At 40.8% G+C, this 27,748-nt stretch overlaps 1 protein-coding gene across 2 annotated transcripts; it reads left to right on the top strand.

The window, feature by feature from the left end:
- The first annotated feature begins 591 nt into the window (after positions 1 to 591).
- PCF11 (PCF11 cleavage and polyadenylation factor subunit) lies at positions 592 to 25,438 on the top strand. 2 transcript variants are annotated; one of them, XM_059722092.1, is made up of 16 exons: positions 592 to 1,031; positions 5,620 to 5,745; positions 8,290 to 8,478; positions 8,934 to 9,128; positions 10,329 to 11,428; positions 11,706 to 11,895; positions 11,988 to 12,621; positions 12,709 to 14,312; positions 16,493 to 16,601; positions 17,673 to 17,768; positions 18,370 to 18,484; positions 19,137 to 19,320; positions 19,487 to 19,642; positions 22,301 to 22,393; positions 23,715 to 23,750; positions 24,327 to 25,438. In XM_059722092.1, the coding sequence occupies exons 1-16, from the start codon at positions 852 to 854 to the stop codon at positions 24,540 to 24,542; spliced, it is 5,223 nt and encodes a 1,740-aa protein (XP_059578075.1). In that variant the 5' UTR covers positions 592 to 851; the 3' UTR covers positions 24,543 to 25,438. The 2 variants fall into 2 exon arrangements, with proteins under 2 accessions (XP_059578075.1, XP_059578078.1); XM_059722095.1 differs by having other exon boundaries at positions 593 to 1,031; positions 11,988 to 12,375.
- Positions 25,439 to 27,748: the final 2,310 nt, after the last annotated feature.

The following is a 27,748-nucleotide window of genomic DNA, read 5'->3' as shown; positions in this document are numbered from 1 at the left end:
CGGGTGTAATTTGACCTGGGACAAACACTGGTGGCAGTGCAAAGCCCTGGCATACTGCCTGCATTAAGGCAGCAGGGGGGCGCTCAGAGGCCTATATCCCCACTTGCCACAACTGAGGTCCAGCTTTGCACTTGGCACGTGCCCCCGCCCTGGCTGGAGCCAGACAGGCTGAAAGGGGGGGGGGGGTGACAGTAGGTCTCGGAACAGCAGGGATTGCCACGGCAACATCTGGCCAATAAGCAACGAGGCCCTTGAGGAAGCGGCTGAAAGGAGGGAGGGAGTGGGCGGAGTCACGTGCAGGAGCCAATAGCGCCGGAGAACTTCGAAGGCGGGCGGGATGACCCAGCGGAGCCAATCAAGACGCGGGCCAGTAAAGAGAGGCGGGACTATACTCTCCTGCCAATCAAAGGCCGGGGTGGAGATGAACCGACCAATAGCCACTGAGTACGGCGGTGGCGTTTTGGCCGGGGCCAACCGGGGTGGGCGGAAAGCAACTCCTCCGGTCCTGAGGAGCCAATAGGGAGCGCCCGGGCCGCGGCGCGGGCCAATGAGGAGGCGGGCAAGGAACAAAAGGGGGTTCCCAAGCGCCCGCCCCCTCCCTTAGAACAATTTCACATGACGCAACGGTTGGAGGAAGAAGGAGCCCGCGAGCCGCCGCCGCCATTTTGTGCGTGTGAGACGGAGACGGAGACGGCGGCGGCGCCGGCCCGGAGGATGCGGTAGAGGAGCCCGGCGGCGGCGGCAGCAGCGGCGCTCGGCGGCGGGGCAGCGGCGCTCGGCGGCGGGGGCGGGGCGGGCAGGCGGGGGGCGCTGCGCGGCGGGCGGGGCGGGTCCGGCGGCCCGCTCGGACGATGTCGGCCCCGGAGGGCGGCAGCGAGGCGCGGGAGGACGCGTGCCGCGACTACCAGTCGTCGCTGGAGGACCTCACCTTCAACAGCAAGCCGCACATCAACATGCTGACCATCCTGGCCGAGGAGAACGTGCCCTTCGCCAAGGACATCGTCTCCCTCATCGAGGCGCAAATCGCCAAGGTTTTTATCTCGCTCCGCCCGCTCCTCCCCGAGCGCTGGGGGCGGACAGCACCCCGGGGGGCGGCGGGCGGGGGACGGGGCGCTTGAGGGGCGGGTTGGGGGGCAGGACCCCGAGCTGGGCCGGGCGGGTGAGGGGGGGAGGGGGTGAGGGAGGCAGGCGCACGCAACATGGCGGCCCGGACGGGCCTGGGCAGCGCCTCGCCCTGCCGAGCGCCCCCGGCGCCGCCGAGGGCGGGGGCAGCAAGGGTAGGGCAGGGCCGGGCCGGCCTCGGCGGGGCCTTCGGCTGCGGGCGGGCCCGGGGCGCTCGGGGTAGGAAGGCGCCCGCTTCCGGGGCGCTGCGGCCTCCGAATAGGACTCCCCCCCCCCGAGTATTTTTTTTTTTCTTTCCACTCCTCTATATGGAGTATTTCCCTTCCCCCCCATGGAGTATTTCTTTTTCCTCTGTATATGGAGTGTATTCCCCCCTTATGGAGTATATTCTCCTCTCCTCTCCTCTCTTATGGAGTATATTCTCCCCTCCTCTCTTATGGAGTATATTCTCTCCTATTCCCCCCCTCCCCCATGGAGTATATTCCCCCCCTCCCCCATGGAGTATATATCCCCTGCCCCGCTTATGGAGTATATTCTTTCCCCTTATATGGAGTATATTCTCGCCTCCCCTTCTGTATGGAATCTATTTTGCCCCCTTCCCCTCTCATGGAGTATTTATTTCCCCCCCTTTATATGGAGTATATTCCCCTTCCCCTTATGGAGTATCCGCCCCCCAAGTATTTAGGAGTATTCTCCCCTGTCCCCTATTGACTATTTCCCTCCCCCCTAGAGTTTTTCCTCCTTTGTATGGAGCATTCCCCCCCCCCCCCCCCCAGTGGAGATGCTCACATTGGGGCCCTCACAGATTGAGCTTCCTGGGGTGGCTGGGAGGCCTGCGTGTGCTTGGTGGAGTTACGTGCGGGGCGTTGCTTTATTTCCCCCCACCCCCCTGACTGGTTAGCCAAGTTGCACGGGACGTTTTGTTTGCCGCTCTGACTCGTAGCTTAGTGGTGCGTGTGTTTGTGTGTGTGCGTGTCATTAATCTCTCTCTCTTTTTTTAGAGAAGCTTATAGGTTTGGGGAGGGGGAGAAGAAATCTGCCCTGACTAGACAGCAGCAGCCTGTAGGATCCTAACATGGCGCCTGAGAGGCACATGATGCAAAAGAAGGGAAAGAGGAGGCTCCCTCTGAGCCCAACCCAGGCAGTTGCTGACATCAGTCAGCCTGTGGGCACATGGCTGGGGGTTTATTGCACCTTTTTTAGCAAAAGAGTTTTTTTAGTTATAAAAGCTCTTTTTCACCACCACCCCTAAGCAAAACCTCTCTGTGTTCTCCCCTGCTCCCTCTACTATTTAGGTATATTGTAGGGTTTTTGTTGTGTGGTTATAAATTGTGGCTTATAATGGTGAGAATTACAGTACTTAAGAGGGGGGAGCTAGAGCCCTCCAGTTTATTTAATCTGATTTTTTTTCATCAAAGCAGGATGACTTCTTAAAAGTATTCTTCAGACCTTTGTCCAGTCTAATTTTAAGTGTCACGAGGGGCTGGGCTTTGCCATTTCTTTGGGGAGCTGATTTCATAACAATCAATCTCACCATTATATCTAATAGGGGGCAGTGGGTGCATATAAAATGACTTGTTATGAATTCTAATGCTGTCAAATATCTTCATTTCTGCGTGCTTTTGGAGCTTCCCCCCAATGAGTGTTTTTATAGATGTTTTAAATCCTGTATCTATGGTTAGAATTGCATAGTTACTGTTCGTGACTATGGTTATACAAAGGCAAGTTTTTAGTTTTTCCCGGGGAATTGATCTCCTTTATTAAGCCACTTTTAAAAAGTGTTGCCTGGAGACAGCTTGTTTAGTGTAAAACTGAGTGGTCTGCTTTACCTTTTTAATAAATGGTTATGAAATGTGTGACTGGTATTTAAAATTTGTAAATAAAATGTGTGAAATATGTATTTGTCTTTTTATTTTCCATTGTGTAGTGCAGAATCCGTTTCTAAGACGTATTCTGCTAACATGGTTATTTAACCAAAGGTGTTCAAAAGTTGCGTGACCTGGGGTTCAACTATTTTATATAAGTATAAGGTGCAAATCTTTCGGGAAACTAATAAAAGAACAGAGCCACACATTTCCAACAATACCTTTCATACCTGATTTAAAAAAAGAACAGTGGGTGTTGTGTTCTGCAATGAAAGCTAACCGCCATATTTAATACGTTCTAGTATCTTTGGGTATCCTGGTGACCTTCCCTAATTTATGGTGGGTGCCCTGTGGGTATCTTTAACCAGGAGACTCTTGAAAATCACAATAATGACCATAGCTAGGATTCCTGGATTCCCTTTTGTGCTAAACTGAATGCTTGCTAGCAGTTTTGAAAAATACTTTCAGAAAAAGGATTTACAGATTTCAGCCTAATCTAAATCCTGGTTCTTAAAAGTGACATTGAATAATTTATGCAGCAAACTCAGTTTTGAATACTTAACTCCTAATTTATATAAGTTGATTTGGAAACAGGCTTCCTTACCTGAATGAAGTGGTTCCACATGTGATTATTTTTCACAATCTGATGCCTGATGAAGGTGACAGTTGTGGGTTCTTTTTCTTTTCTTTTTTTTTTTTTAAGGGATTTGCTACCAGTTTTAATGGACCCCCCGCAAGGCCTTAGGTTTTAAAGCTTAGCTACTTTCGGCTGTATAGATACATTCAGTGATGAACTAAAAAAATACGTAACACTATCAGTTGCTGGTGAGACAGCTATGTATGTTTCACTGAAAGTGCCTTGAAAATCAGAGAAGCTATACATTTGATTACAACCTTCCCCTCTCTTCCTCTCTTTAACAAGATGTTTTTAGAAGTTAGAAATACAATTTTTAACTTACTATTTTGTGGACTACCTTGAAGAAGAAACCCAAACTCTTCCAGCCATTTTAGTATTGTGAAGTATTGGACCTATAACCTTGGTTTTGAAGGCTAGAGGGGGTGTGACTTTTTCATTGGTGGTTGCTTTAGCTCAGTTAATCTTGCTTTCAATGTTCAGATTAATGGGCCATTATTGCATAAGTCATATTGTTCATTTACAGAAATTAATGTACATGCCCCATGCATCTCCCGGTTTCCTGTTATATTCAAAGACCTATCAAAGGCCCATTAAATTTCTCCCTCCATATCTAAACTAGTTTAGGGAGTGACCAGATTGAATACCAGCCTGATATAAAAAAGAAATTGCCGAAGGTATGACAGAACATGGCTCTGATTCACCCCAAAAAAGTTAAAGGACTCAGAATGCCCTATATATTTTTTTCCCTTTTGTTTACTTAAGCCCCTTTAGTGGTGAAGGTATTAAATAAAACTGTAAAGCAAGAGCATTTCCACACACTTGTCTGGACAATGTTGTTTTTTTTTTAATTGAGGTGTTATTAATGATGGATCAATCTGTTAACCAGTCCTGGCTCAAGTTACTGATGAGTAAACTTACTCTCACTTAACACTTGACTAAAGGCATGGTGAATGGGAATTTAAAAGTTGCATCACTGCAAGCTCCTATATGGGAGCACAGTCAATGGACAGTTTATGCTGTTGTGTCTTTTACGTTGTCCTCACCAACAAGTCTGTGTACCTGCTGATGCTTTCTGGAAATTTGCTGTGCCTTCTGCTTGGGAAAGCTGATGGTAGGCATTGAATTTCTTTTGCTTTGGGCCAGCAAGGTTTCATGCGCGTTCGTAGTTGCTGTGCCAGTTTCAACACCACCACACTGTTCCTGTTGCACAAACTTGTTACCAGTTCTGGAAAAAAAAAAGTGAAAACCAAAAAAAAACCCCCCAACCTGCTTGTTTGGTAATGGAGTGCCCAGAGTTTGAAGACTGTCTTCACTGAAAATCGTGGTTGCCAGTTACAAGCTCATCTGTACTTACATGATCAAGCTCATAACTGAGTTTTGCTTGGATTTAGAACTTTGTTTTAGCTGCATATTTTGCCTGCACCGTGAAAATCCTACTAACTGCAGCTGCTGAAGGGAGGATGAGATTCCTCATGTTTTTCGTTTGGATTACAAGGAAGTAACTTTATTCCAAATATTCTTTTACCAAGGGACTATGGTATTCAACGTTAACTTACGGCTACAGAACTTCAATATTTTTTGGGCTTTCTGCCAGAAGTCTGACATGCAAGATGTAGATAAACAGCTTTAAGTTGGGTCAAATTACATTTCTTAGATGTTCCAGCAGGTGCTAATAGTGATTTCATGTTAATCAGTTCTTTCAAATGAATCTGAAACAGTTTGTTCAGCACCCCTAAAGTAACACTTAGGCTCATTTTCCCCCCCATCTTTTTCGTACACAAGCATAACAATTAGTTGAAACCCTTTTTGTGTGGTTGAAACACTGCCTGGTACTTTGAATATCAACTCTTCATATGTGTGAAACAGTCCTTTGATTTATAGTGTGAACCAAAATAGAGGTCTCTATTTTTGTTTGGGATTGATAATACCTTAACTTTAACATTTATGAGTGCATGTTGTTATACTAAACTTCTCAGTTTCTTCTTATTGCTCCAGGCTCCTCCTTCAGAGAAGCTTCCTGTTATGTATCTTATGGATTCCATTGTCAAGAACGTTGGAAGAGAGTATCTTACTGCGTTTACTAAAAACCTAGTTGCAACATTTATTTGTGTATTTGAAAAGGTATATATGCTTTCAGAAATGTTCTGTATTCTAAGCAGAGTTTGTTCCCGCATAAATAAATACTTGGTTTTCAGTGTTGGATTTTTTGGGCAGAGAAATGTAAGAATTAATGTTTTCTTCAATTAATTTTATTACTACTGTGTCATTAAGAGGAAATTTGTTTTTTGTGTGCTGGTTTCTGAGAAATTTTAAGTTATGATATCAGTTTACAGGGTCCAGAGATGAGTTTACCTAAATTTCAGTAATTTCTTCCCTACTGGGCAAGTCTTCATTAGCTCTTTTTGTGCTAGTTAATACAATGCTTGCCTGATATTTAAAAAAAATAAAATAAAAAAATCTGTTGCACTGTACAGGTAAATTAATTCTGAATTGATCTGTTTTTAAGGTAGGAAATGTCCTTTGTACAAAGACATATTAAGGAAACCTTTTTAAAATGTATGAGCTTCTGAGTGAGTTTTGTTTTTTTGTATTTGAAGTGGGTTTAGCTTTTCATTTTAAAATATTTTGCATTTAAGGTGGCAAAAAAGAGTGCTTAGACTAGGAAGTGTGACTATCAGCAGCATTCTTATATATATATATTTTTTTTTAGTAGCTTATAAGTCTGTGGTGAAAGACTTTCTAAGAATGTATAACTATTGCGTTGCAAGTGAGTTTTTAGTTTCATCTAAAGTTTCACTGCTGCATTTGATTTACTTACTTTTGCTCTCAATAAGAGAGTAACAGGCAAATTGAATCATTTTTTAGATTGGACTAGACCTTAATCAGTTTGGATTGTGAACTGAAAATGGGCTCTTAGCCTGTATTTCTGCATATTATTTACATAGCACCCTTTATTTAACAGAGGAAATCAGTCAATATTTTGGTTCACATTTTGTGTACATTCATCTGATTTTTCACTTTGTATTAGGATCTTGGTATTTATTTTAACACTTCCCTTCATATACAGATTTTTTGGGATGAGTACATTTTTTAGTATGCGACTTCAGGGAGTTAGTGATGAACAAAGAATATTTAAAAATGGTTCGCATGAAGCTATGATGGCAGGTCTCAACAGTAGAAGTTCTACCCATGTGTTTTAGTGCAATATTGCAAACATTCATAAAGAAAATCATGCTTCAGCTTATTGAAACTATAGCATTCATTGTTTTTTAAATGTTTCTGAGCTTAATACCTTTAATATCCACTGCTTAGAACTATTCATTTTGGTATTTTGTTTTTATTTTTCTTATATGTCTGTGTTTTGAAAGGAAATAGCCTTTAATAATTTGGTATTAATATAGGATAAACTCTTGATCTATAATAATTTTGGATCTCTAAGACTGACATTGTTTAAAAAAAAAATTAAGAGATGATTATTGAAGTCAGTTTGTCAGCTCTGTTCTAATTAGGCTTTTTTTCCTGCAAATTTTTAAATTATTACATTGAACAAAAATAACTAGAGTTTTCCTGGAGGATTGCAGTATGTAATACAAGTGACTGAATTTAAAACAACATTCCAAATTATCTCACATCCCATTTTAACAGTTTGTAGTTGAAATTATAAATACTGCAGTAATAACTGGCCTGTAAAACAGATATTATTTGTTTAAATAACACACAGACTGTGGCACAAGTATGAAGACGTGTTATCTGTCCTCAAATTTCTCTCTCGGTTAACTAAGCAAATTCAAGTCAATAAACAAAATTTTTTAAATATAAATTTCTAGGTTACTTGGTAGTAGAAAAATCTACGCTCTTTAAAGAGTTTGCAAAAGGATACATGGATATTTTGAGACTTACATAAACTATAAATGATAGTTTATGGTTCTGTGTAATCTTACAACTGAAACGAAACTTGAATTGACATAATGTTAGGTTGTTGGGTTTTTTTGTGCATTTGCTTATATTGTTTTCCAATGATAAAACTGCTGTTGGGCTGGCCCTCCCCTGCACACTTTGGCTGTGATTTTGTGATGTGCAAGCCCCAGCTAGTGTCTAAATTCTGATGTGGAATCTCAGTAATTCAGAAATGTAAGCAATGTCTTCACTTGCTTGCTAGCAGTTTTCACTCTATCAGTGTTTAATATATTCATCAATAATTTTTAATTTCAGTAAAACGACTAGGTAATCATTAAACTTTTTTTTTTATAGAAATTTGGCAAAATCTAATAAAATGTATATCTTAATACATAAAAAGTTATCCTAAATAGAGCCTATTAAAGAGGATGGTAGCACGTTACCAAACCCTTATATGCTCTTCAGACAATTCCACATTTATATATTTGTGCTGTTTTAAGTTTTTTCATTGAATTTTATGCACAAGCGCGTGTTAAAACTTAGGTTGTAAGGGTGCTGTATTTGATACGATTTATGTAAGAGATGTGTGTTTCTTTAAGCACTTTATAATTTTATACTAAACTATTTGCTAACGCTTTTTTAAGGTTGAGCCTTCTAAATCAATGGAGGTCTAACATATTTGGAATGGTAGATTTTTTTGCAAATAAACTGTGTAAAACTTTTTTTATATTAACTTAACAAGCCATAGAATTGTTCTATTGTTTTTAGGTGGATGAAAATACTAGGAAAAGTTTATTTAAATTACGCTCTACATGGGATGATATTTTCCCTTTGAAGAAGCTATATGCCCTTGATGTCAGAGTCAACTCATTAGATCCTGCTTGGCCTATTAAACCTCTACCCCCAAATGTGAATACTTCTAGCATCCATGTGAATCCTAAGTTTTTAAATAAATCGGTAAGTTTGAATGTGGTTACTGCATGAACAGATGGTATTACACATAGTTTAATTGTGTTTCCCTGTTTATTGAAACTAAGCCGGTATTAAGAATTTGGATGAAGGATGAAGTAGGTGATGTGTTTAGGTGGATGGGTAAGAAAGTTTTGATGCTTCTGGTGTTTAAATGAGTTCATTTTTACTTCTAAAAACTGGACTGTAAAATGCTAAATTTTAATAATCTAACTTGTATTAAATGATTTTTATATGACAATGCTTTCAAACTCAAATTGAGCAAAATGTTAAATATTCGTTCTGATGCTTTTATTGAAAAACAGTTGATGTACAGATGCTGATTATCATATAAATGAAATAAGTTATTGTTCTACTACTAATTGAAATCCAGTTAGTTTTGAAATGCCTCAGTTTGTTTCCTTCATGAGCTATAGTAATCTTAAAATTATTTTTATTTTTAGCCTGAGGAACCTTCTACACCTACCTCTGGAGTCACTTCGTCTGGTGTCTCAACTCCTCCAGCTGTTCCTGAAATACAGAAGAATTTGACACAAGAGCAACTAATAAGACAGCAACTGCTTGCAAAGCAAAAACAGTTATTAGAACTTCAGCAGAAAAAATTAGAGCTGGAGCTAGAACAGACTAAAGCACAATTGGTGAGTAGGGTAGTCTGTGGAGTCTTCTCCTGCGTGGCAAGCTGTAATTTTGCTTTTGGAAGTGTTGAACACTTCCTTGGCTACACTGCTTACTGTATGGAATGGGCTACTGCATGATTCTCACTTTTTGACAAGGGTAGATATTTTAGAATGTTTTTGCCATCAGGACTAGCTAAGTATTTCTAATTGCAGAATTTAGGAGCCTTGGCACCAAATTTATATTGCCACAGACTATCTTAATAATTATTTTAGTCGTAACTGAAGTAAGCAAAGGTTCTTTCTGCTGGACTTCTCCTCAAAGTGATGTGTATTGCAACACTGAGCTAATCTCATTTCTTGTGATAATCACTATACTATATAAATGTTGAACACAAGCACCTTTTTTTAGCAGTCTTTATTCCATTTATTTGTATAAAGAACATCTGTTTCTAATGTGGTGCAAACTTGGGAAGGTGGGGCATTAATTTGAGTAATCATGTCATGCTTGTTTCTAATAGCCTGAAAGTGGCTGTCCTTCATGTTTCCTTATATTTGTATCTTTCCTACTCTTAAGTGGTTAAAAATAGTATGGAAATAAACAAATTAAACCACTAGTGCTCAACCCTCCAGTCCTGTGGGGGCTGTATGAGTGGCATGGGTCGGTCCTTGAAGTAAATCTAGCCTAGTGTTGATGGAACAGGTGTGGTCTGGTGTGTTGGCCTGGCTTCAGATCCTGGATCTGGCCATGGAGTGACCCCATGCAACATCTGGCCCCAGGGCCATGTCATGCAGTATGCAAGGCTCCCCTCAGGCCAAATGATGTGGCCCTGTGCATTGAATTTGGCTTGTAGGCTGGAAGCTGAGCTGCACTGATTTAAACCATATCAATACTTAATATTTGGCATATTAGGTGGCTTACTGTTTACTTTTTTTGGTGTCTAGGATAAGGTGAAAAACTATGAAATACAAGTATAAGAAATTTTACTTGATCTATTAGTGGGATCTTTGAAATAATCTCTTACGTGGTACTGACATTTATTGTATTTCTACTTTCTCTGCTGTTTTTTATAATGTTACTGTATTTTAATGTGGAAGGGAACTTCTGTGAATATATTTTTATTCTGCAGCTGAGTTTTAAGATGTGGCACAGCAGAATAACTTTAAAATGAGTAGGGTTTGTATCTTACAGGCTAACGTTTTTCCCCTCCCCCCATCTTTCAGGCGGTTTCTCTTAGTGTTCAGCAAGGAGCATCTACCATGAGTCCAGTTCCAGCACCTTCCAAGCAACATGTGTGTCAGACTCCTCAGATGTCAGTTAAAGCTTCCCCTGTGCAATCTGAAAGGAACAGACCTTCTCCAATCCCTCAAGTTCATGATATTAAATTAGTGAACAGAGATCCTCGACTTAATAGGATGGCTCAGCATTCCTCTCATGCTAAAGAGCAAAGTCATAGGAAGGAATTTCTGTCAACCACAACAAATCAGTCTGATATCAAGGTCAATAAACCTGTGCCAACTGAAAAACAAAACGCATCAAAGCAAGAAAAGTTAAAATCAAATGAAAAAATACAGAAAAAAGAACTTGATCAGGCAGAAACAAAATCTAAATCACCATCCCCTTTGAAAAATAAATTATCCCATACTAAAGATACTAAAACTCCAACATGCGAAAACATGAAATTGTCTGAAATTAGTAAGAGAGATCCAAGACTAAAAAAGCATCTTCAGGAGAAGCCAGATGTTAAAGATGATGACGCAAAAGAAAAGAGGAAAAGTATAGAGAAAAAAGAGAAAGAGGAACATAAGACATCTGAACACAGACCTATTGGTAGTAGAAATAAAGTAATTAATGGTGTTGTACAGAAACAAGATGCCAACACGGAAGATTCAGAAAAACAGGGTGGAAAACCTGGACGATCCAGTAATAGGAAAAGGTCACGATCACGCTCTCCTAAATCTCGATCACCATCTGCTCATTCTCCAAAGAGGAGAGATAGACGGTCACCCAAAAGAAGACTGAGGAGTCTGTCCCCTACCTCCTCAACTCCAAAAATTGGAAAGCTTCGTCAGTCAGGTCTTAAACAATCTCATGCTGAGGAATTTACTCAAACCATGAGAGAGGAAAGAAACTCTAATAAGAGAAACGTTAAACAAGATGTGAGAGATCCGAGGAGATTGAAAAAAACTCAAGATGAGAGACCACAGGAAACTGTAAATCAGCATTCTGCAAAATCCACCCCAGAGCCAAAGGAGAATGTGGAGAATTGGCAAGGTCCCAAATCAAGCAAAAGGTGGAAATCTGGTTGGGAGGAAAGTAAAAAGTAAGTTACTGATTTTGAGCTTGTTCCTTCTGAAATCAGTTGGAGTTCGTAATTGACTTCAGCAAGTGTGGGATGCAGCATTAGGCTTGTCAAAGAAAGTGGGTTCACAGCCTTGATATATTTCAAATAGTTAACAGTGAAAAAATGCCAAAATTCTGTTAAGAGCAGCTGGGGTGTAGCAGCCATACATGGGATCAGTTATAATGATTGTGATGATGAATGTCTCTTTATTAAAGGAAAAAATTATGTTTTAAATATCCTCATTTTTTGTTTTCAGCTTACAGCAGAGTGAAGAACATCAAGGACTTGGTAAATCACCACATCAAAGGCATAGGGAAAATTGGGCAGCTGGTAAAGGAATTTTGTCACCTCGCGCACCAAAACTGCAGCATCGATTGAGTGTGGATGCCAATTTGCAGATTCCCAAAGAATTGACTTCCGCAAGCAAGAGAGAATTACTCAAAAAAGTAATATTCAATTAGATCCATCTTTGTAGAGATTGTTTACGAAGTTTTAAAATCAAAATATAAAATGTATTTTCCTTTTTCTTACTTTGTAGGCAAATGAACGTCTGGCGTCTGGTGAAATAACACAAGATGAGTTCCTGGTTGTGGCTCATCAGATTCGTCAGTTGTTCCAGTATCAGGAAGGAAAGCACAGATGCAATGTGTGGGATAGTCCTACAGATGAAAAATGTGGCGTGAAAAAGAAGCCCCTTCTTTCAGATGCTGAATTAACATACTATGAGCATAAAGCTAAATTGAAAAGAACACAAGTTCAACATGCATTTCCAAGGCTTGATTTGTTGGATCCTGATGATATTTTAGACTACCATTTCACAGACGCATTGCTTTCTGGACTGGAATGCGAGCAAGCAAAAAAACGAGCACAGTTTGACCGAAAAGAGCAATTTGGAGAAAGGTCAAGACGGCATTCTCCAATATCTGGTAATAGACCTTTCACTGATAATCTTTCACCACATGAAAGTGAGCGAAGACATGATGAGCAGAATTCCTCTAAAGGAACAAGCAGTTCTAAAAGCTTTGATCCTTATGATAGCTGGGGAGAATCAGATGAATGTAGAGATGTGTTTGGGCAACAAGGGAAATGTACACCAGAATTCCAGAAAATTGATGGAGAGGGATTTTGCAAATTTGATAATCCTGAAGACAGGCAAATGCTTGGACAGAGTGGTACATATTTAATTTTTATATTATGGATGATAGGTGACTTGAAAGATTTCAGTAAGTAAAAGTAGTAACTTTTTTCATTTTTTAAAGGTGTTCGAGAAGAACCAAGATCTCCGTTCAGTGAACGTTTCAAGAGATCTAGATATGAAGATCCAGAGAAAACAGCATTTACTGACAGTCCTGGGTCAAGATTTGGAGGCATTGAAGTAAAGCAGAGAATAACTGCATTGATGGAGGACAGACCTCTGTTTGATGGGCCATCTAGACCGCCTGCTTCAAGGGGAGGCGGAGATGGACAAGCAAGTCATTTTGTTGATGGGCCATCTAACACCTCAAATTCTAGAATTGATGGGCCACCTGCACAGGCCTCTTTGAGGTTTGAAGGGCCACTAGGACAGGTTGGTGCTGGGGGTGCCCCTCAGTTTGATGGACCGTTAGCACAGGCAGGAGGAGGGGGTGGCATGCGGTTTGATGGACCACCAGGACAGCTAGGCAGTGGCCTCAGGTTTGAGGGGCCCTCAGGGCAGGTAGGTGGAGGGGGTGCAATCAGGTTTGAAGGCCCTCTTGGGCAGGTAGGGAATGCTTTGAGGTTTGAGGGACCTACGGGCCCATCTGTGGGTAGTCTCAGGTTTGAGGGCCCTACAGGCCAGCCTGTGGGTAGTCTCAGGTTTGAGGGGCCTCGTGGTCAGCCATCAGGTGGTCTCAGATTTGAGGGACCTCATGGGCAACCTATGGGCCCTCGTGTTCATCCAGGGGCTGGTCTCAGATTCGAGGGACCCCATGGTCAACCTATGGGACCTCATAGTCAACCAGGGGGTGGCCTCAGGTTTGAGGGACCACATTTACAACAACTGGGGCCCCATGGTCAACCAGCGGGTGGTATGCGATTTGAAGGACCACATAGTCAGCCTTTGGGACCACATGGTCAACCGGGGGGTGGTCTCAGGTTTGAGGGGCCTCATGGTCAGCCTGTGGGGCCACATGTTCAGGCAGGTGGGAGTGGTCTCAGGTTTGAAGGGCCACATATCCAGCCAGGAGTTGGTCCTAGATTTGAGGGACCTTCAGTTCAGACTGGGGGTGGACTTAGGTTTGAAGGTCCTCTAGGTCAAGCCGGTCCAAGATTTGATGGCTGCCATTCGTCCAGATTTGATGGTCAACCTGGCCAGCTGTCTCTCTTGCAAAGATTTGAAGGGTTACATGGACAACCTGGCCCACGGTTTGAAAGGGCACCAGGTCAGCAAACACCTCCTCGGTTTGAGGGACTGCCTGGTCAACAGGCACGATTTGATACAACAATACCTCAAAGATTTGATGGCCCTCAACACCAGCAGGCTTCAAGGTTTGACATGCCTCTTGGTCTCCAAGGTCCAAGGTTTGAAAATGTAGCAAATCATCCTGCCTCCAGACTAGAAACATCACCTTATGGGCAAACTGGTCCATACAGTGAACATCCCAATCAGACCTACAATGGACCATCCCATGGCATGCAATTCCAGAGACCTGAAATGTTTGATGGCTCTCAAGGACCAAATTTTAATGGGCCAGCTGGCCCTACAGCACAGAACTACCCCAGTCTGCTCAACAGAGCATCTGGACATTACTTCGATGACAAGAATCTTCAGGGTCCTCAATATGGAAACTTCAGTAATATGCCCAATTCAATGTCAGTAGGAAATGCTCAACAACCACATCAGGTAAGAATTTGTCTAAATAAGCTGTTTTGTCTTGAAGAAAATGTTAGAGGTTTTTTCTCTACATATCCCCCAAAACATGATTTTATTAGAGATTAGAAGACCTCTAATCAATAAGTGGTTTCAAAATAAAAACATGCTTTAATTCCTATATATCGGTAATTTTCTATAGATTACATAACTATTTTAAAGGGAAATTTTGGACTTCGCTTGTCGCTTTGTTCATACCTGTACCTTTAGTTTAGATCAGTGTTTCTCAACTCATGGGTCACGACCGAAAAGTGGGTTCACAAGAATATATGGAAGGGTGGCGAACGAACTTGAAAAAAGGATTCTCCTTTAAAGGAGAAAAATGTGGGAAATGGTGGCTTTTCCGTTGCACGTTGAGAGTTCCAGCCTGTGAGGGGCTGCTTGGGACACCTCATGTCCTCACCCCCACCCCATATACTGGGCGGCTGGAGCAGGGGGCAGTGGGTCAGGAGTGAGGGGCACTGGGTTGGGACTGGCCATTGATGTTTACAAATTGGTCCTGGTACAGAAAATGGTTGAGAAGCACTGCTTTAGATAATAAGCATTGGGCATAGACTGGTTTAGCTACCCCATTTGGAGCTATAAAAGTTAGTCGCAGCTGTCATGATGGAGTTAAGTTTTTGGGAAATAAGTTTTGTTGGGTGACAGCTGTCAGTTTAGGTGACATGGTTCATTAAGGGTCCATATCAATGACTCTTTGGGAAAAGTTCCGTTCTTTAGGAAATTTGTTACTGGGGATGTGAAAAATTAAATGATTGTTTAACCGATAAGCCCAGTGATTAACCAGCGAGCTTATGGTTTGCAGAGGACAGGGTACAGTCTGGCATGGAAGGGGGCAGGGGTTGAGAAACCACACGGTGTCCTGGCAGGGGTAGGGATTAGTACCCCTCTCACCTGTGAGGTTAAAGAAAAGGCTGGGCAGCCTAATGACAATTAAGCAATTAGCTGCTCATTCCTAGGTGTTCTCCCTTCCAGCCTGCTGCTTCCTGAGTATGCTGGTAAGCTGCCTGGTGGGGCTTGCAACCACTTCCCTTCCTCACCCCCTCCCCAAGGGCCTGCTCCAAGCAGCAAGCATGTTTGAGCTGCTGTTATCGGTTGTTTAACTGATATTATTAGACTAGGTTGAACTGATTTTTTTTTAAAAGGTATTTACATCCCTAGTTGTTACTAGGTTGGCCATTCGTTGTGTTTTATAGAGGACAGCCTGGTTTTCTGCTACTTTCCTATTGATATGAAACCGGACGCCTTTGTCAGACTGGTGGAAGTCTGTGGAAGAAAATAGAGGACATAAAGGTGTCTGGTTTCGTATCAATAGGACAGAGGACAGAGTAGCAGAAAACCTGGCTGTCTTCTATAAAACTGGACGAATGGCCACGCCCTAGTTGTTACCGAACATTAGTGTGAAAAAATTTTTCATTCTTTTTAGTTGAACCGAAACATAGAAGCATTTTTTTTCATAGTAAAGGCAATAAAATGAATGTCATATGTAGATTTAACTAGTCTTAACAAATACCAGTCAGGTGTCCTCCTGCTACGCATAGGGATAAAGTTTTCAAGATGAACTACCAAGACAACTGATTAAATTGAGAACTATATGCTGAAGGGACTTACATGGTTGCAAAAGACATTCTGTTAAAAGTGAATACCCAAAATACCCCTCCCCCTAAATCTGATTATTTTTTTTTATGTAATTTTTATACCATTTTGTTTTTTAGTTGAAAAGCAGAATCTGTTTAGTTCACATTGCCAGTCAGATTTCTTTGTAAGCTCTAAATACCTTTGCTTTATTGTCTAGTTTTGTCTAAAAAGGAGCAGTTTAAAAAACCCCAAAATGTTTAAGTACTGTATTAAGCAAGTTCAAAACATGCAGGCTAGATGTCTAAAAAAAAATAATAATTGCTCTTTAAATCAGTAAGCATAGAATTTTGTAATTTTTCTTAGTTTGTTTCTGTAGGCTTTGTAAATCAACATACAGTTGAAATGCTGCTTGGTCAAATAAGGAGACTTTAAAAACGCATGGAAGTAGTCTCCTTAAATGGAGATAAACTTATGTAAAAAGTAATGATTGCAATCTAGAAGTTGATAGTAAAATTTAAGAAACTTTTGTGATTCAAATAGTTGTGAAATCAATACTTAGCTGTTTACTTTTACAGGTTCCTGTTCTGTCTGTACCTTCTGGTCAACATGTACCATATGGTCCAGGTCAACAGTATTTACCAGTACGTGGACAAAATCCTGGAGGTTTTGTTCAGAATCAAGCAGGTATTTCCAACAACTTTTTTTAAAAAGAAAACTGGAATTTTTAAACAAATGTGCATTTCTTTAAAAGCACAAATGTGCTGTTGGAATTTTTAAACAAATGAGCTGCTGTGTTATTGGTTAATAATTTAACCAATATAATTAGGTTAGATTTAAAAAAAATATATTTTTTTTTCCTGTTGTGGGCCATAGTATTTAAGAGCATAGTGTATTAGGCAGCCTGTTGCTTCCTGTTGTTAGTTTGGAACACCTGGGAAAAGCCTTACTGAATTGTTAATAAATACCTGTTCTGGACCTGAGTTTGCTTTTGGAGATGTCCTGGCATCCATGCAGAGGGTATAGCTGCTGTTAGTTTACATATCTAGAATTATTTGAGATGTACTAGTGCTGAAAGTAAAATTTTGCTCTGGTTGTAGGAAAGCAGTGTAGAGAAGCAATGGGTTGGCTTATACCAAGTGCTAAAATGTGCAGTTCATTTCAGCACATCACATCACCTTACTTACAAAGTTTCCAACATGGCAGGAATGAACTGTGCCATTAAATCGACTGTGCTTACAGTGCCTAGAACTAGACTGAGAAAATAGATCATATTCTTTCAGAGCTTCTGTGTCTGAACAATACTTTGGATGGCAGGCTGAATAGCACTAAACACCTTTTGACTCTGAGGAAGAGACTAGAAAGGGAAGTTGACTAGCCAGGACATCAGAAAAGCACAAAAAAGAATAGAGAGAACATGACTGAAAAGTAAAAACATGTGCTGTGGGAAAAGCAATAGCAAAAGGCCATCTCTTCTGCTGCATAGCCTAAGCTTAGTCTTGTTGCAGAGGGGTTGGGAGTCTGGCAGCTAGCTGCTGGGAGTGTGGGGAGGGACAGACTTCCAGCCCACAGCTTATGGCCAGGTAACAAGCTGGCGGAAGGTTGAGGACCCCTGCTTTAGATTTAGAATCTAATAGATATAAAAAAAATGTTAATACAATTAAAATAAATAAAGATAATTGACATATTTTGTTAATGCATTAGAGATGTAGCATTGATATTCTTTTTTCTTCTGGACTTTTCCACTTTCATATCCAGATAATCACCTTGGTCAGCTTGATGTAAATGAATTATTCTCTAAACTGGTTTCTACAGGAATCCTCAAATTGTCAAAAACTGATTCCACATCAGCACGTATGTACAGCTTTTATGTTCTTATTCTCCTTTTTGATATAACTTTAGTACACAACTTCCAGTAAAAGTCAAGATAAAAAATGATCTAATTTTCCAGCTTAATAGGTATTTTAATGCCTTGCATGCGTTATAAACCTTTAACTTTGTTCTATGGTCTCATCATTTAGGAATTAATATCTTGGCACACCTAATAAAAATGGTAGTGACCTAATTTTAAAATTTATCCTGTCTTTTAGCTGATCAATATTGTCAGGTTATAATGTGATTTATACTTCTGTGCCATTCCCTGTTAGCTTAACTACATAACATTTTTTTAGAATGTATTAATATTTGAAGTATCTTCAGCTTGTCTGTTACAGATTATTTTTTAAAATGAAGGGCCGGGATAAAGCATTGTCTTATCACTTGCTGAAATTCAGATTGATATCTGTGTATTTAAATGTCACCTTTGTTCTAAGCTGTTCTAATAAGAGGATTTGACTCAGTATTGCTATGCTTGTATTCAGCTTAAGTCACCCAATAAACTAAATATTTAAATTAAGTAGGACAGTTTTAGAATGGTCTCTTACCAGTCGGACTGTTTTCCATCTGTGCTTTCTAGAAGCAAATGAAACTGCTCCGCAGCCAGCTCCTGAGGAGGAGGAGGATGACCAAGACCAGAGCGAAGATCAAGATGTCCCAGACCTTACTAACTTCACAATTGAAGAATTGAAACAGTATGTACGCTCACGTGGTTTAATAATGTAACTAACGGTAATTATGATATGCTGATATCTCAATAGTTTAATTCTTTCTGACCTAAGACATCTTCGTAGAAGATTTTGAGATGCCACTTCATTGTTTCACTAAGGCATACAATTATGAATTTCATTATTGTGTTCATTAATAAGAAAATATATACAAAGGGAGAACATTTTACATTTGGAATAGACATTTAATCATTTTTTGAAAAGTTGATTTTTTTTTGTTTTGTTTTGGGATTTTTTTTGTTTCAAGAAGTTTGTAATGCTCATGGAAGTCTGTGGAACTAACTTAATTTGAGCAAAGGTTTGCAAGGTTGGGCTTATTTACATTAGCTCATTGATGAGTTTCTTGAGACACTAGATGTAAAATAGCTAATGTGGTAGTTCACCTTTCCTGAATGGATACCTCAGGAACCTCTTGCTGTTTGAATTAATTTCAAGTTGGTCACAGTACAGTGTTAAACACACTGGAAATCTGCTCCATCTTACACTTGTTTTAGCTACATATTAGCGTCTATATTGTGAGCTGAGAATCCAAAACTGTAATGTTTTCTTCCCCATTTACTTTTAAAGTTTCAATCTTTTAACTAAAAAGTGTTAAGACTTTCTAAATTTATTTTTGTAGGCGTTATGATAGCGTCATAAATCGGCTGTACACTGGCATTCAGTGTTATTCTTGTGGAATGAGGTTCACCACTTCACAAACAGATGTTTATGCAGATCATTTAGACTGGCATTATCGACAAAATCGTACCGAAAAAGATGTTAGTAGAAAGGTTACTCACAGAAGGTGGTACTACAGTTTAACAGTAAGTATAAAGTATATACGGTAGTGTCTGTTTATCAGTGTCTTGCTAAAGAAAAGGCCAAATTCTTCATTCACTTCCCTTATGTATAGCTGTATTCAATAAATGTGTTAAACACTGAAGTTATGATTACTTAAGGCCTACATATTCACTTTTCTTTTCCTCTTAGGATTGGATAGAATTTGAAGAAATAGCTGATCTAGAGGAGCGTGCAAAGAGCCAGTTTTTTGAAAAAGCACATGAAGAAGTTGTGTTGAAAACACAGGAAGCTGCTAAAGAGAAAGAGTTTCAGAGTGTACCTGCTGGACCAGCTGGAGCAGATGAGGTAAACATTCATGTTTAAAGTGGCGTTGATGGTAGGAATGACCTAATCTACAAAATATTTTAAGAGCTTTGCTTTTTATTCCTAGGTATTTTAATGTATACCCTATTCCATCCTACCTAATAAATTTACTTTAGAAATGTACCTAGAAGTACGAAAATGTTCTTAAGTCAGAGCATAAATTTCAGAGCATCATTTTCTAGGATTCTGTGATATAATTCCATGTAACAGCTATGCATGTGAAATAGGATGAATTGTTTAAGTAAATACATTGAAAGAGGGTTCCCTGTGGGACAAATTATGAGCCCCTTAAAACATTTATATGCAGTCCTCACTCAAAGAAGTCTCATGGTTAATAGAAGTCAGCTGGGTTATAAGCCCCATCATGAGTGAGAACTAAGGGGCAGGGTCAAATTCTTTTAATCATTGCACGCAGGAATTGTAGCACCCAGAAACTAGGCAAAATTAGTTATCTGGCCTAGGATGATGGGCAAATAAACATGGTTGGGCATCTCACGGAGAGAATGAGTTGTCTCTGAAGGCAGGTCAGAGCAGCTAAGTGCTCAACAAGGAGGTGCCACAGGCAGCGGTGGGCACATGGGGGTGCATCTGAACTCCACTCCTCCAGAGTTTAAGGGCCAAGCCCAGGGTTGCATATAGGTGCTTCTGTCATTTCAAGATCCAGAATGTCAATGGGGAAATGTCTAACTTTACATCAGTAGCAGTATTGAGTTCAGGTGACAGCACAGTGAGCCCTGGAACTTTCATTCAGTTACGGTGGTTGCCGCCAGCCAGTTTTTGCATAATAGTTTGGTGCAGTTGGCTAGGAATTGGGAGATGTGAAATCTAGTCCCCCCTGAACCTGAGGGGGAGGGTTCAAACAAACTTCTTTCATCTCCGATTAAGATCCTATGGTCCTATTCACTGGGTTATATGGATGCAAGCAGGTTGTGAGTGTACCTGACCCTTTTGGTTGGAACTGGTCCACTTTGGAGAAAAAGAATGTGGAGTAAAAAGAATAGTGAGTAAGAGAGGGCCTGACTCTGCAGTGCTGGAGATGATACCCAGGGAGGTAGGGGCTGAAACCCAGCCTTTTGTGTTGAGGCAATCTTTGGTTACAGAGGAGCAACCCTGGAATCAGGAACCAGGAGCCAAGTTTCTTCCTGCCAGGGTTACAGAATCGGTTGCTACTGCTTGCTTTCTTAGCTCCATGAATCTTTCAGTGTTGGCCCCCCAGTGGCAGAGCTTCAGTAGAAAGGATAGGGGGTGCCTCCAACTCAGTCTGTTGTCTACAGCCTGGTGGTTAGTCTGCTGTCCTGGGAAATGAGAGATACGGATTTGAATCACCTCAGATAAAAGGGATGCTGGAGGGATACTCATTTCCAGGGATCCTGGTTTTCTCTGATTTAAAAAAATCCCCAATTTTCAGTTTAAAAGAAGTAACCCCAAATCCACATTTTCATTTAAATGAAACAACACTGATATATAGATCTTTATATTGGTGGTGTTTCACTTTAATCACAGAAAAATGTGCATTTGGGGTTACTTTTTTTTTTTTTAAACCAACAATTAGGGATTTTTTTAAAATCGGAGAAAACCAGGATCCCTGCTCATCTCCCACTTCCTTGTTGAGTGTTATAATCCTGATTATATTGAAGCTGTTGTGCTTTTAAAGATGGATGTCATCTTCCCCTCCCCCCCCTAATTTTGGAGAGTGAAAGTCAATGTGGATGCTGTGCCATTTACTGAGCTCAGTCCTGTTGCGGTCCAACAGGCTCTAGGCATGTTTTGTAAGTACTTAAACCCTGGGCTTAAGTGGAGTTTAGGTATTTCTAGATTAGAGTTGGATCACATTGGAATTTGGACAGGAATTAAGTCCCCTAGCCTCTCAAACTTCTTAGCTACTCAGAAAACTTAAGTGTAAGCCTCTAGGGAAATACTTAGGCTAAGGGGGAAGGCACGTGATGTTTCTAGGCAACTTAAGTAGGGAGTGGGGTTGATGCGGATTGTTTTGGGGGCTTAAAGGCAGACAACTTTGGAGGATTCTTTTTTAAAATTTGGAAGACCTAGTTATTTCTGCATGTAGAGAGCTGACATGAGTCATTTTTAGCAGACTGAATATGGCACCATTAAATTGAATGTGGAATCTGATTATCATTGCTTGCCTGCATGGGCACTGTTGATAAAAAATAAAGCGAATTGCTGAGGGTTCATGGACAATGTGCATAAGCTGAACAATGTTAAACCTCTGAGAGAGAGCTCCCTTTCAGAGTAAAGTGGCCATAGATTGCTGTATGGTGATCTTGAAGCTATTTTGTTAACCGAATCAGTCTACCACCTTAACCTAATGTCCATTGTCTGCCCACATTTGGTGGATTGTCAGTTTTCTTGAGAGTACCCCATTTAGACAAGCCCTCAGTTTTGCCACTAATCTTTATTTTGCAAGTTGCAAGTGAACAAATAATGATCCATTTCTATTAATAATACAGTTCAAAAAATAATTTTATTTAGTGTATTTTCTGTGATTGTTACAAAGTCCAGTTTTCCTTAATTGACTGCAGTTAGTGCCTCCTTAGAAATAGTTAAGCACAAATAAAGGGTTTTAAATGCTTGTAAATTGTATTCTTACTTGTAACTGTCATATTTTGTATAATCTTTCAGAGCTGTGAAATTTGTCAAGAGCAATTTGAACAATATTGGGATGAGGAAGAAGAAGAATGGCATCTAAAGAATGCCATTAGAGTAGATGAAAAGGTAATTTGAACACAATGCTGCATGTAGACACTTGGTCACTAAAAGCTAGGGAGCAATTGTGGTTAAACAAAGATGTGCTAGAAGAGGGGTGGGTGGGTGAAGAGGAATGCTCAGCCTTTTTGAAGTGTTCTGCTGCTTTTTGCCCCCCGTAGTATGCCAAAGCATCAACCTCATGGGAACTTTTAAAGTGCTGGTACCTTGGCATAGAGATGTTTGGCTTGTCCACCTGTATCTTCAGCACTCGATGCTGCAGTGTCATTAATATAGTATGGATATATGTGGACATGTAGTTCTTGATTTAGTATTAAGTTATACCAGATTTAGAATTGCCAGCATAGATCAGACTTTCACATCAATTTTCCTAAACATGATGGAAGAATGTGGTCATCATTTATGTTGACCTCAGCCTCATGCCTATGCACCAATATATAAAAATGGGTTCAGAATGGTATACAAATATATCTGATGGAAGCTCTACCTTTCTTAATCATTTAAAGTATTTGAACCTACAGGTTGTGAGAGGATGAGGTAGAAGTTGAGAAGTAATACAGGATAGTCGCATCTTATGTGGGGGTTACGTTCTAAAGGCAGCGTGTAAGGCGAAAATCGTGTATAGTGGAATCGTGTATTACTGTGCCAGTGGTGACTGCCTCTGTCTCCGAAACCTCCCGCCGCCACTGTGGAGCTGTGCTTAAAGCTGTGCAGCAGCGGTGCAGTGCACACTGCTGTTGCCACCCGGCGGCCCGCCACACAGCTCCGGGCACATGTGCAAACTCAAGCCGCCCCTCCCCCCCCAGTTGAATGCACGCAAGTTAAATGTGTGTATGATGCGACTGACCTGTACATATGTTCAGAGCTTTGAATGACTTGCTACTTGAAGTTACTGGGAGGTGTTACTCTCTTCTACCTTGGGGGTCTTCAAGAGGAGGCTAGACAGATATTTGGCTGGGGTGATATGACCCTGGCACCTGTTCCTGCCCGGGGCAGAGGGTTGGACCTGTTGATCTGTTTAGGTCCTTTCCGACCCTAAGTACTATGATCCTGTGATACTAAGGCTCAGAGTTGGTAGCTTTGGTGTGGGGTATGTGATGTCTGATGTTAAATATTTGCAGGGGCATTCCATTTATGATTATTGTTAGAAGGTAACATTTTTCTCTCCTCAAGTCATCTTTAGGCATTAGAAATCAGGCATAGAAAAGGTGGGGAAGCTACAGGACTCTGGTGTTTGGGTGCATAGTCAGAGTGCTCTCTGTTTGTACCCAGTACAACAGCTGCATAATGGGTATTTTGAGCATTTACATGGTTTACTTGCTTTTTGTAGATTTACCATCCATCATGTTATGAAGATTACCAGAATGTAAGCACATCCTTATTTTTGTATATTTTAAAATATTTTGTTGTGAATTTGTTTTGTATAGAGTGTTATGGCTTTGCAGTGAGTGTGGGTAGCATGCTCTGAATACATCCATTCTAATACTAATGACTAGACAAAGAACTGCTGACCTGGTAAAGGCAAGTTTATAATTCAGAATTAGCTAGGAAGCTTTTAGCTTATTTTAGCTGTTATGTGGCATGTCAGCTTGCCGTGTTAAATGCCATTTATACAGAAGCTAGAAACAGAAAATACAGGGCTTTTCTTATTGTACTGGCAGCAGGGTTTTTGTGTGTGAGGAGTCTGCTAAATGGGGTAATGAAAGGCATGCTTTATGGTTACATATCACATTTATTCCTGTTGTGCATGCTAATTATATTCATTTAGGGAGTATTTATTGTTTTAGGCTGTATTGTGATAGTACTGAAAACCATTCTGGTGAGAACCTTTGTAATGTATGCATTTACTGCTTTCCCCACTCCCTCTAGTACTTTATAGATGAAGACTATCAAAGTGGTGTGTTTTAAAATCCTATGTGGATTGTTAATTTTCATTTTGCAGACATCGTCATTTGATTGCACGCCATCTCCCAGCAAGACCCCAGTAGAAAATCCATTAAACATTATGTTGAACATTGTCAAACAAGAAACAGAGGAGCCCTGTAACAGCCCTACAGTTACAGAACCACCAGTGGACACACCTGCTGCCTGTACAGAAGAGAGCACACCTGCATCTATAGATATTAAAACAGAGCCTGAAGAGGTTGAATCAGTTTAAATAAACTGAGGTATGATTTTTTTTTTTTTTTTTTTTTACAGAGGAGCTCTTGTGTTAACTCTCGAAGGCATATACTTTTTATATAAAATAAAATGATCACCTGGGGCAGGGCCCCAGCTACTGTTTGGTTAATAAATACATTTTTGTATTTGAATTTCTTACTGCCTGCACAGTTTCAGGTGTCCATTGTGTGAAAGTTCTGTAGATGCGTGCAAATTTAATGGAATATGGGATTGTATATGTAAACAAAAATGTACAATTTTCACTTGTTGAAATGTAAATTATAAATAAAAGATATTTTTGCTATATATGGAGTGTAATGTTTATGCACACCATCGAATGAAGACAGTGTACATTTTGTTTGGTTTAAGTGGATTTAAACAGAGACCTCAACTTAGACCTGTTGCTAAGTAGGATTCTGAAAAACAAAATAACTGAAAAGTTTTTTGGCTTCAGAGGAAGAGTATCAAGGAAAGCAATTAAAAAACTTTCTCAAATAGCAACCCTAGACTTCTTTTCTTATGTAATTGAACAAACTTGCATACATACCCAGATATAAAGAGAGTAACTTAAAAGATAGTTCTGGAGTGGAGGGAGAGTTAACAAAACCGTGATTGATTGTGGACAAAAGTGCCAACAACCATTTGATTAATAAACCAGTATACTCAGTAGTTGGAACAGATTTTTTTTTTATTATTTTTTTTCCAAATAGTCAAACACACAAAAACATTTAGTACAACTGAAAAAATATTTTAAGTTACAGAAGAAGAAAATGAATGCTCATTTTAAAACATGGTTAACCTTTTTTCTTTGTTGGTTATGACTGGATTTAGATGGTAAACAGGATACCATAAGATGTTAATATTTCTTAAGTGTAATAAATAGAATGAAGCATTTCTGAGTGTGAATCTCTTTATTTCATGAGGAGCTTGGGGGGAACTTGAAAGAGAATGTGTGAGAGTAAGACTGGGAATTGAAGTTGTGGATAGGAAAAATATTACTTAAATATTTATTAATGGATTATTTGCTGTGGAATATATAGAGTATGCTTCTAAAGCTGCTGAGTTTATATTTAAAGGGGTTCGTTTCACAGAGCCCTAAGAATTTCTATATACTGGGGTGGTTTCTGGGAGATGAATGTAACTTCAGTTCTCTGCCATCAGCTGCACTGGTGTTGCAGGTCAATAAAGCTGCTGCATGTCCCTTTCCCACCTCTGGACAACTGCTGGTTATGCAAAGCCAGATGAAAGACCTTCCTCAATTTATACAAGTCCTACTTCAGGTGCCCAAGTCCAAAATTATCCAAAAAACTCTGCCAAGGTGCTATCTAATTTTGAAGTTTCCTAAACTAACCAAGTTAAGTGTCTGGAGTTCTGTATCTGTGTATGCTCATGAGTAACATAGTCTGAGCAGTTCAGTGCCTGTCTCTTACTAAAGCTCAGTCATGATCAAGAAAGCAGGTACTCTTCTCAAGAAAGTAGGTATTCTGCTCAAGTCCTCCAAAGACTTGAAACGCGTGCCAGCAGGACCAGCCTTCTCAAAAACCAGTTGTGGTTGCCACTTCAGTTGAAGTAGAGTGGCTGGAGGAGGCGGTGGTGTCGTCTTCCTTTTATAAAGTATAGTGATTTAAGTGCTTAGCAGAAAGTTGGAAATGCCTTAAATTTTCGTCTCAGCCTGAGGAGGTTCAGATCCTCATCTTTCATGTCCTAGGATGGAAGGACATACCCTAACCAAATTTAAGTCTCTTCTGCTTGGGGACATTCTTCAACCCCCTTATAGAAGAAGCTATGCCAGTGAAACGAAGGATACAAGATTTGTGGGGCTAGGAATACATACCTGGTTAGGACATTGATATAGGGTGGAAAAACCCTCAACTTCAAGGACTGTTCATGTATTTTATCCAACAGTTGTTGGATAAAAACACCCCAGGCCTAATGAGAACCTAATGTCATGCAGTAACACAGCTTCAACAGGCGATTAGCCTCTGTCTGGGAGGTGGGAGATGTAGGTTGGAGCTTCCTCAAGCTACTCAGACCTACTTCTGTGCAAGTGTTTGAACCACTAGTTTATTACGTAAAAGGGTGGCACATTTAAATTATGTAGTTACATTTCTTCTTTAAATCCTTTAAAGAAGTATCTTCATGTGTTGCAAGAGAAGTTTGGACTTTGAACTCGATTTGGTATGTCAAGTAAATGATGAGAGTTGTGAAAACTAATCTATACTTCTGGGTCATGGTTAGTGACCTGAAAGTTTTAAAAACAGGTTCACAACTCTTATCTTTCACTAGGACAGCAGTTCCCAAACTGGGTATGCAGACAACCTGTCAGTGGTACATGGCAGCAGCAGGCAGGGGTACGTGGGGCACTCATGGCAGCAGCTGTCAGCGGTACTGGCACCTGGTGGGGTGTGGCTCCCACTAGCACTACACATGGTAGTGAAGGGCGCAGCCTCTGTTAAGCTGTCAGTATCACCAGTGCACACGTGCAGCTCTTGCACTTGCTGGGCATGGGAAGGAAGCCCTGTGTGCTGGAGCTGGCTGCCTTCCCTGCTGGGGCTCCCCTGGGGGTGGGGAAGGCATCTGGCTCCAGTATGCAGGGCTTTCCTCCCCAGCAAGGGTGGGGTACAGGCTGCCTGGTGGAGGATGTGCCACTTGCTGCGAGGTGTAGCACTGGCTGGAACCATGCCCCTGAGCACCCTGGTTGCTGCTCTGCCATGCAGGGAGAGCGGGGAGTCTCCATACCCCCACCCTTCCTCCCACCCCACAAGCCCACTGCACTCGCACCCTGCCCCCACATATACACAACTCCCCAACATACCCTATGCCCCTCACATAGCCACACCCCTTCACAAACTCTTCCCCCCCCCCCCACACCCTACAATACACCCCTCCTCAAGGGACTTAAACTTGTATTGTTTAAATTGGTGGTGCCCGATCTGTTAGTTTTTTGGTTATCGCTGCACTAAGGATATTGACTGGGCACCTTTCTGTGAAAATGAAAATCAATTTGTTGGTGCCTGCTTGAGCACATGGAGCACGTTTATTGGCGCAATAGGTACAAGAGAGCATACATCGTAGTATCTGTTCTTGATAGCAGCTCGTTCCGCTTTCACTACCTACTGTTCTGTTTGGAATTAGCTTTTACAATTTAGAAGTAATAAACTGTTCAATCCCACAAAGTTTTGCTAGGAGATGAGGTTACATTAT

This window comes from Alligator mississippiensis, chromosome 1 (assembly GCF_030867095.1).
Source record: "Alligator mississippiensis isolate rAllMis1 chromosome 1, rAllMis1, whole genome shotgun sequence".
Classification (NCBI taxonomy): Eukaryota; Metazoa; Chordata; order Crocodylia; family Alligatoridae; genus Alligator; species Alligator mississippiensis.
This window is presented reverse-complemented; position numbering and strand designations above follow the sequence as displayed.

Bases quoted from the DNA above. Each gene is read 5' to 3' on its own strand.
- PCF11 (XM_059722092.1), top strand. From the start codon at position 852: ATGTCGGCCCCGGAGGGCGGCAGCGAGGCGCGGGAGGACGCGTGCCGC. The intron at 22,394-23,714 runs GTAATTTGAACA...TGCTTTTTGTAG, and splicing joins CCATTAGAGTAGATGAAAAG to ATTTACCATCCATCATGTTA. The intron at 23,751-24,326 runs GTAAGCACATCC...TTCATTTTGCAG, and splicing joins GTTATGAAGATTACCAGAAT to ACATCGTCATTTGATTGCAC.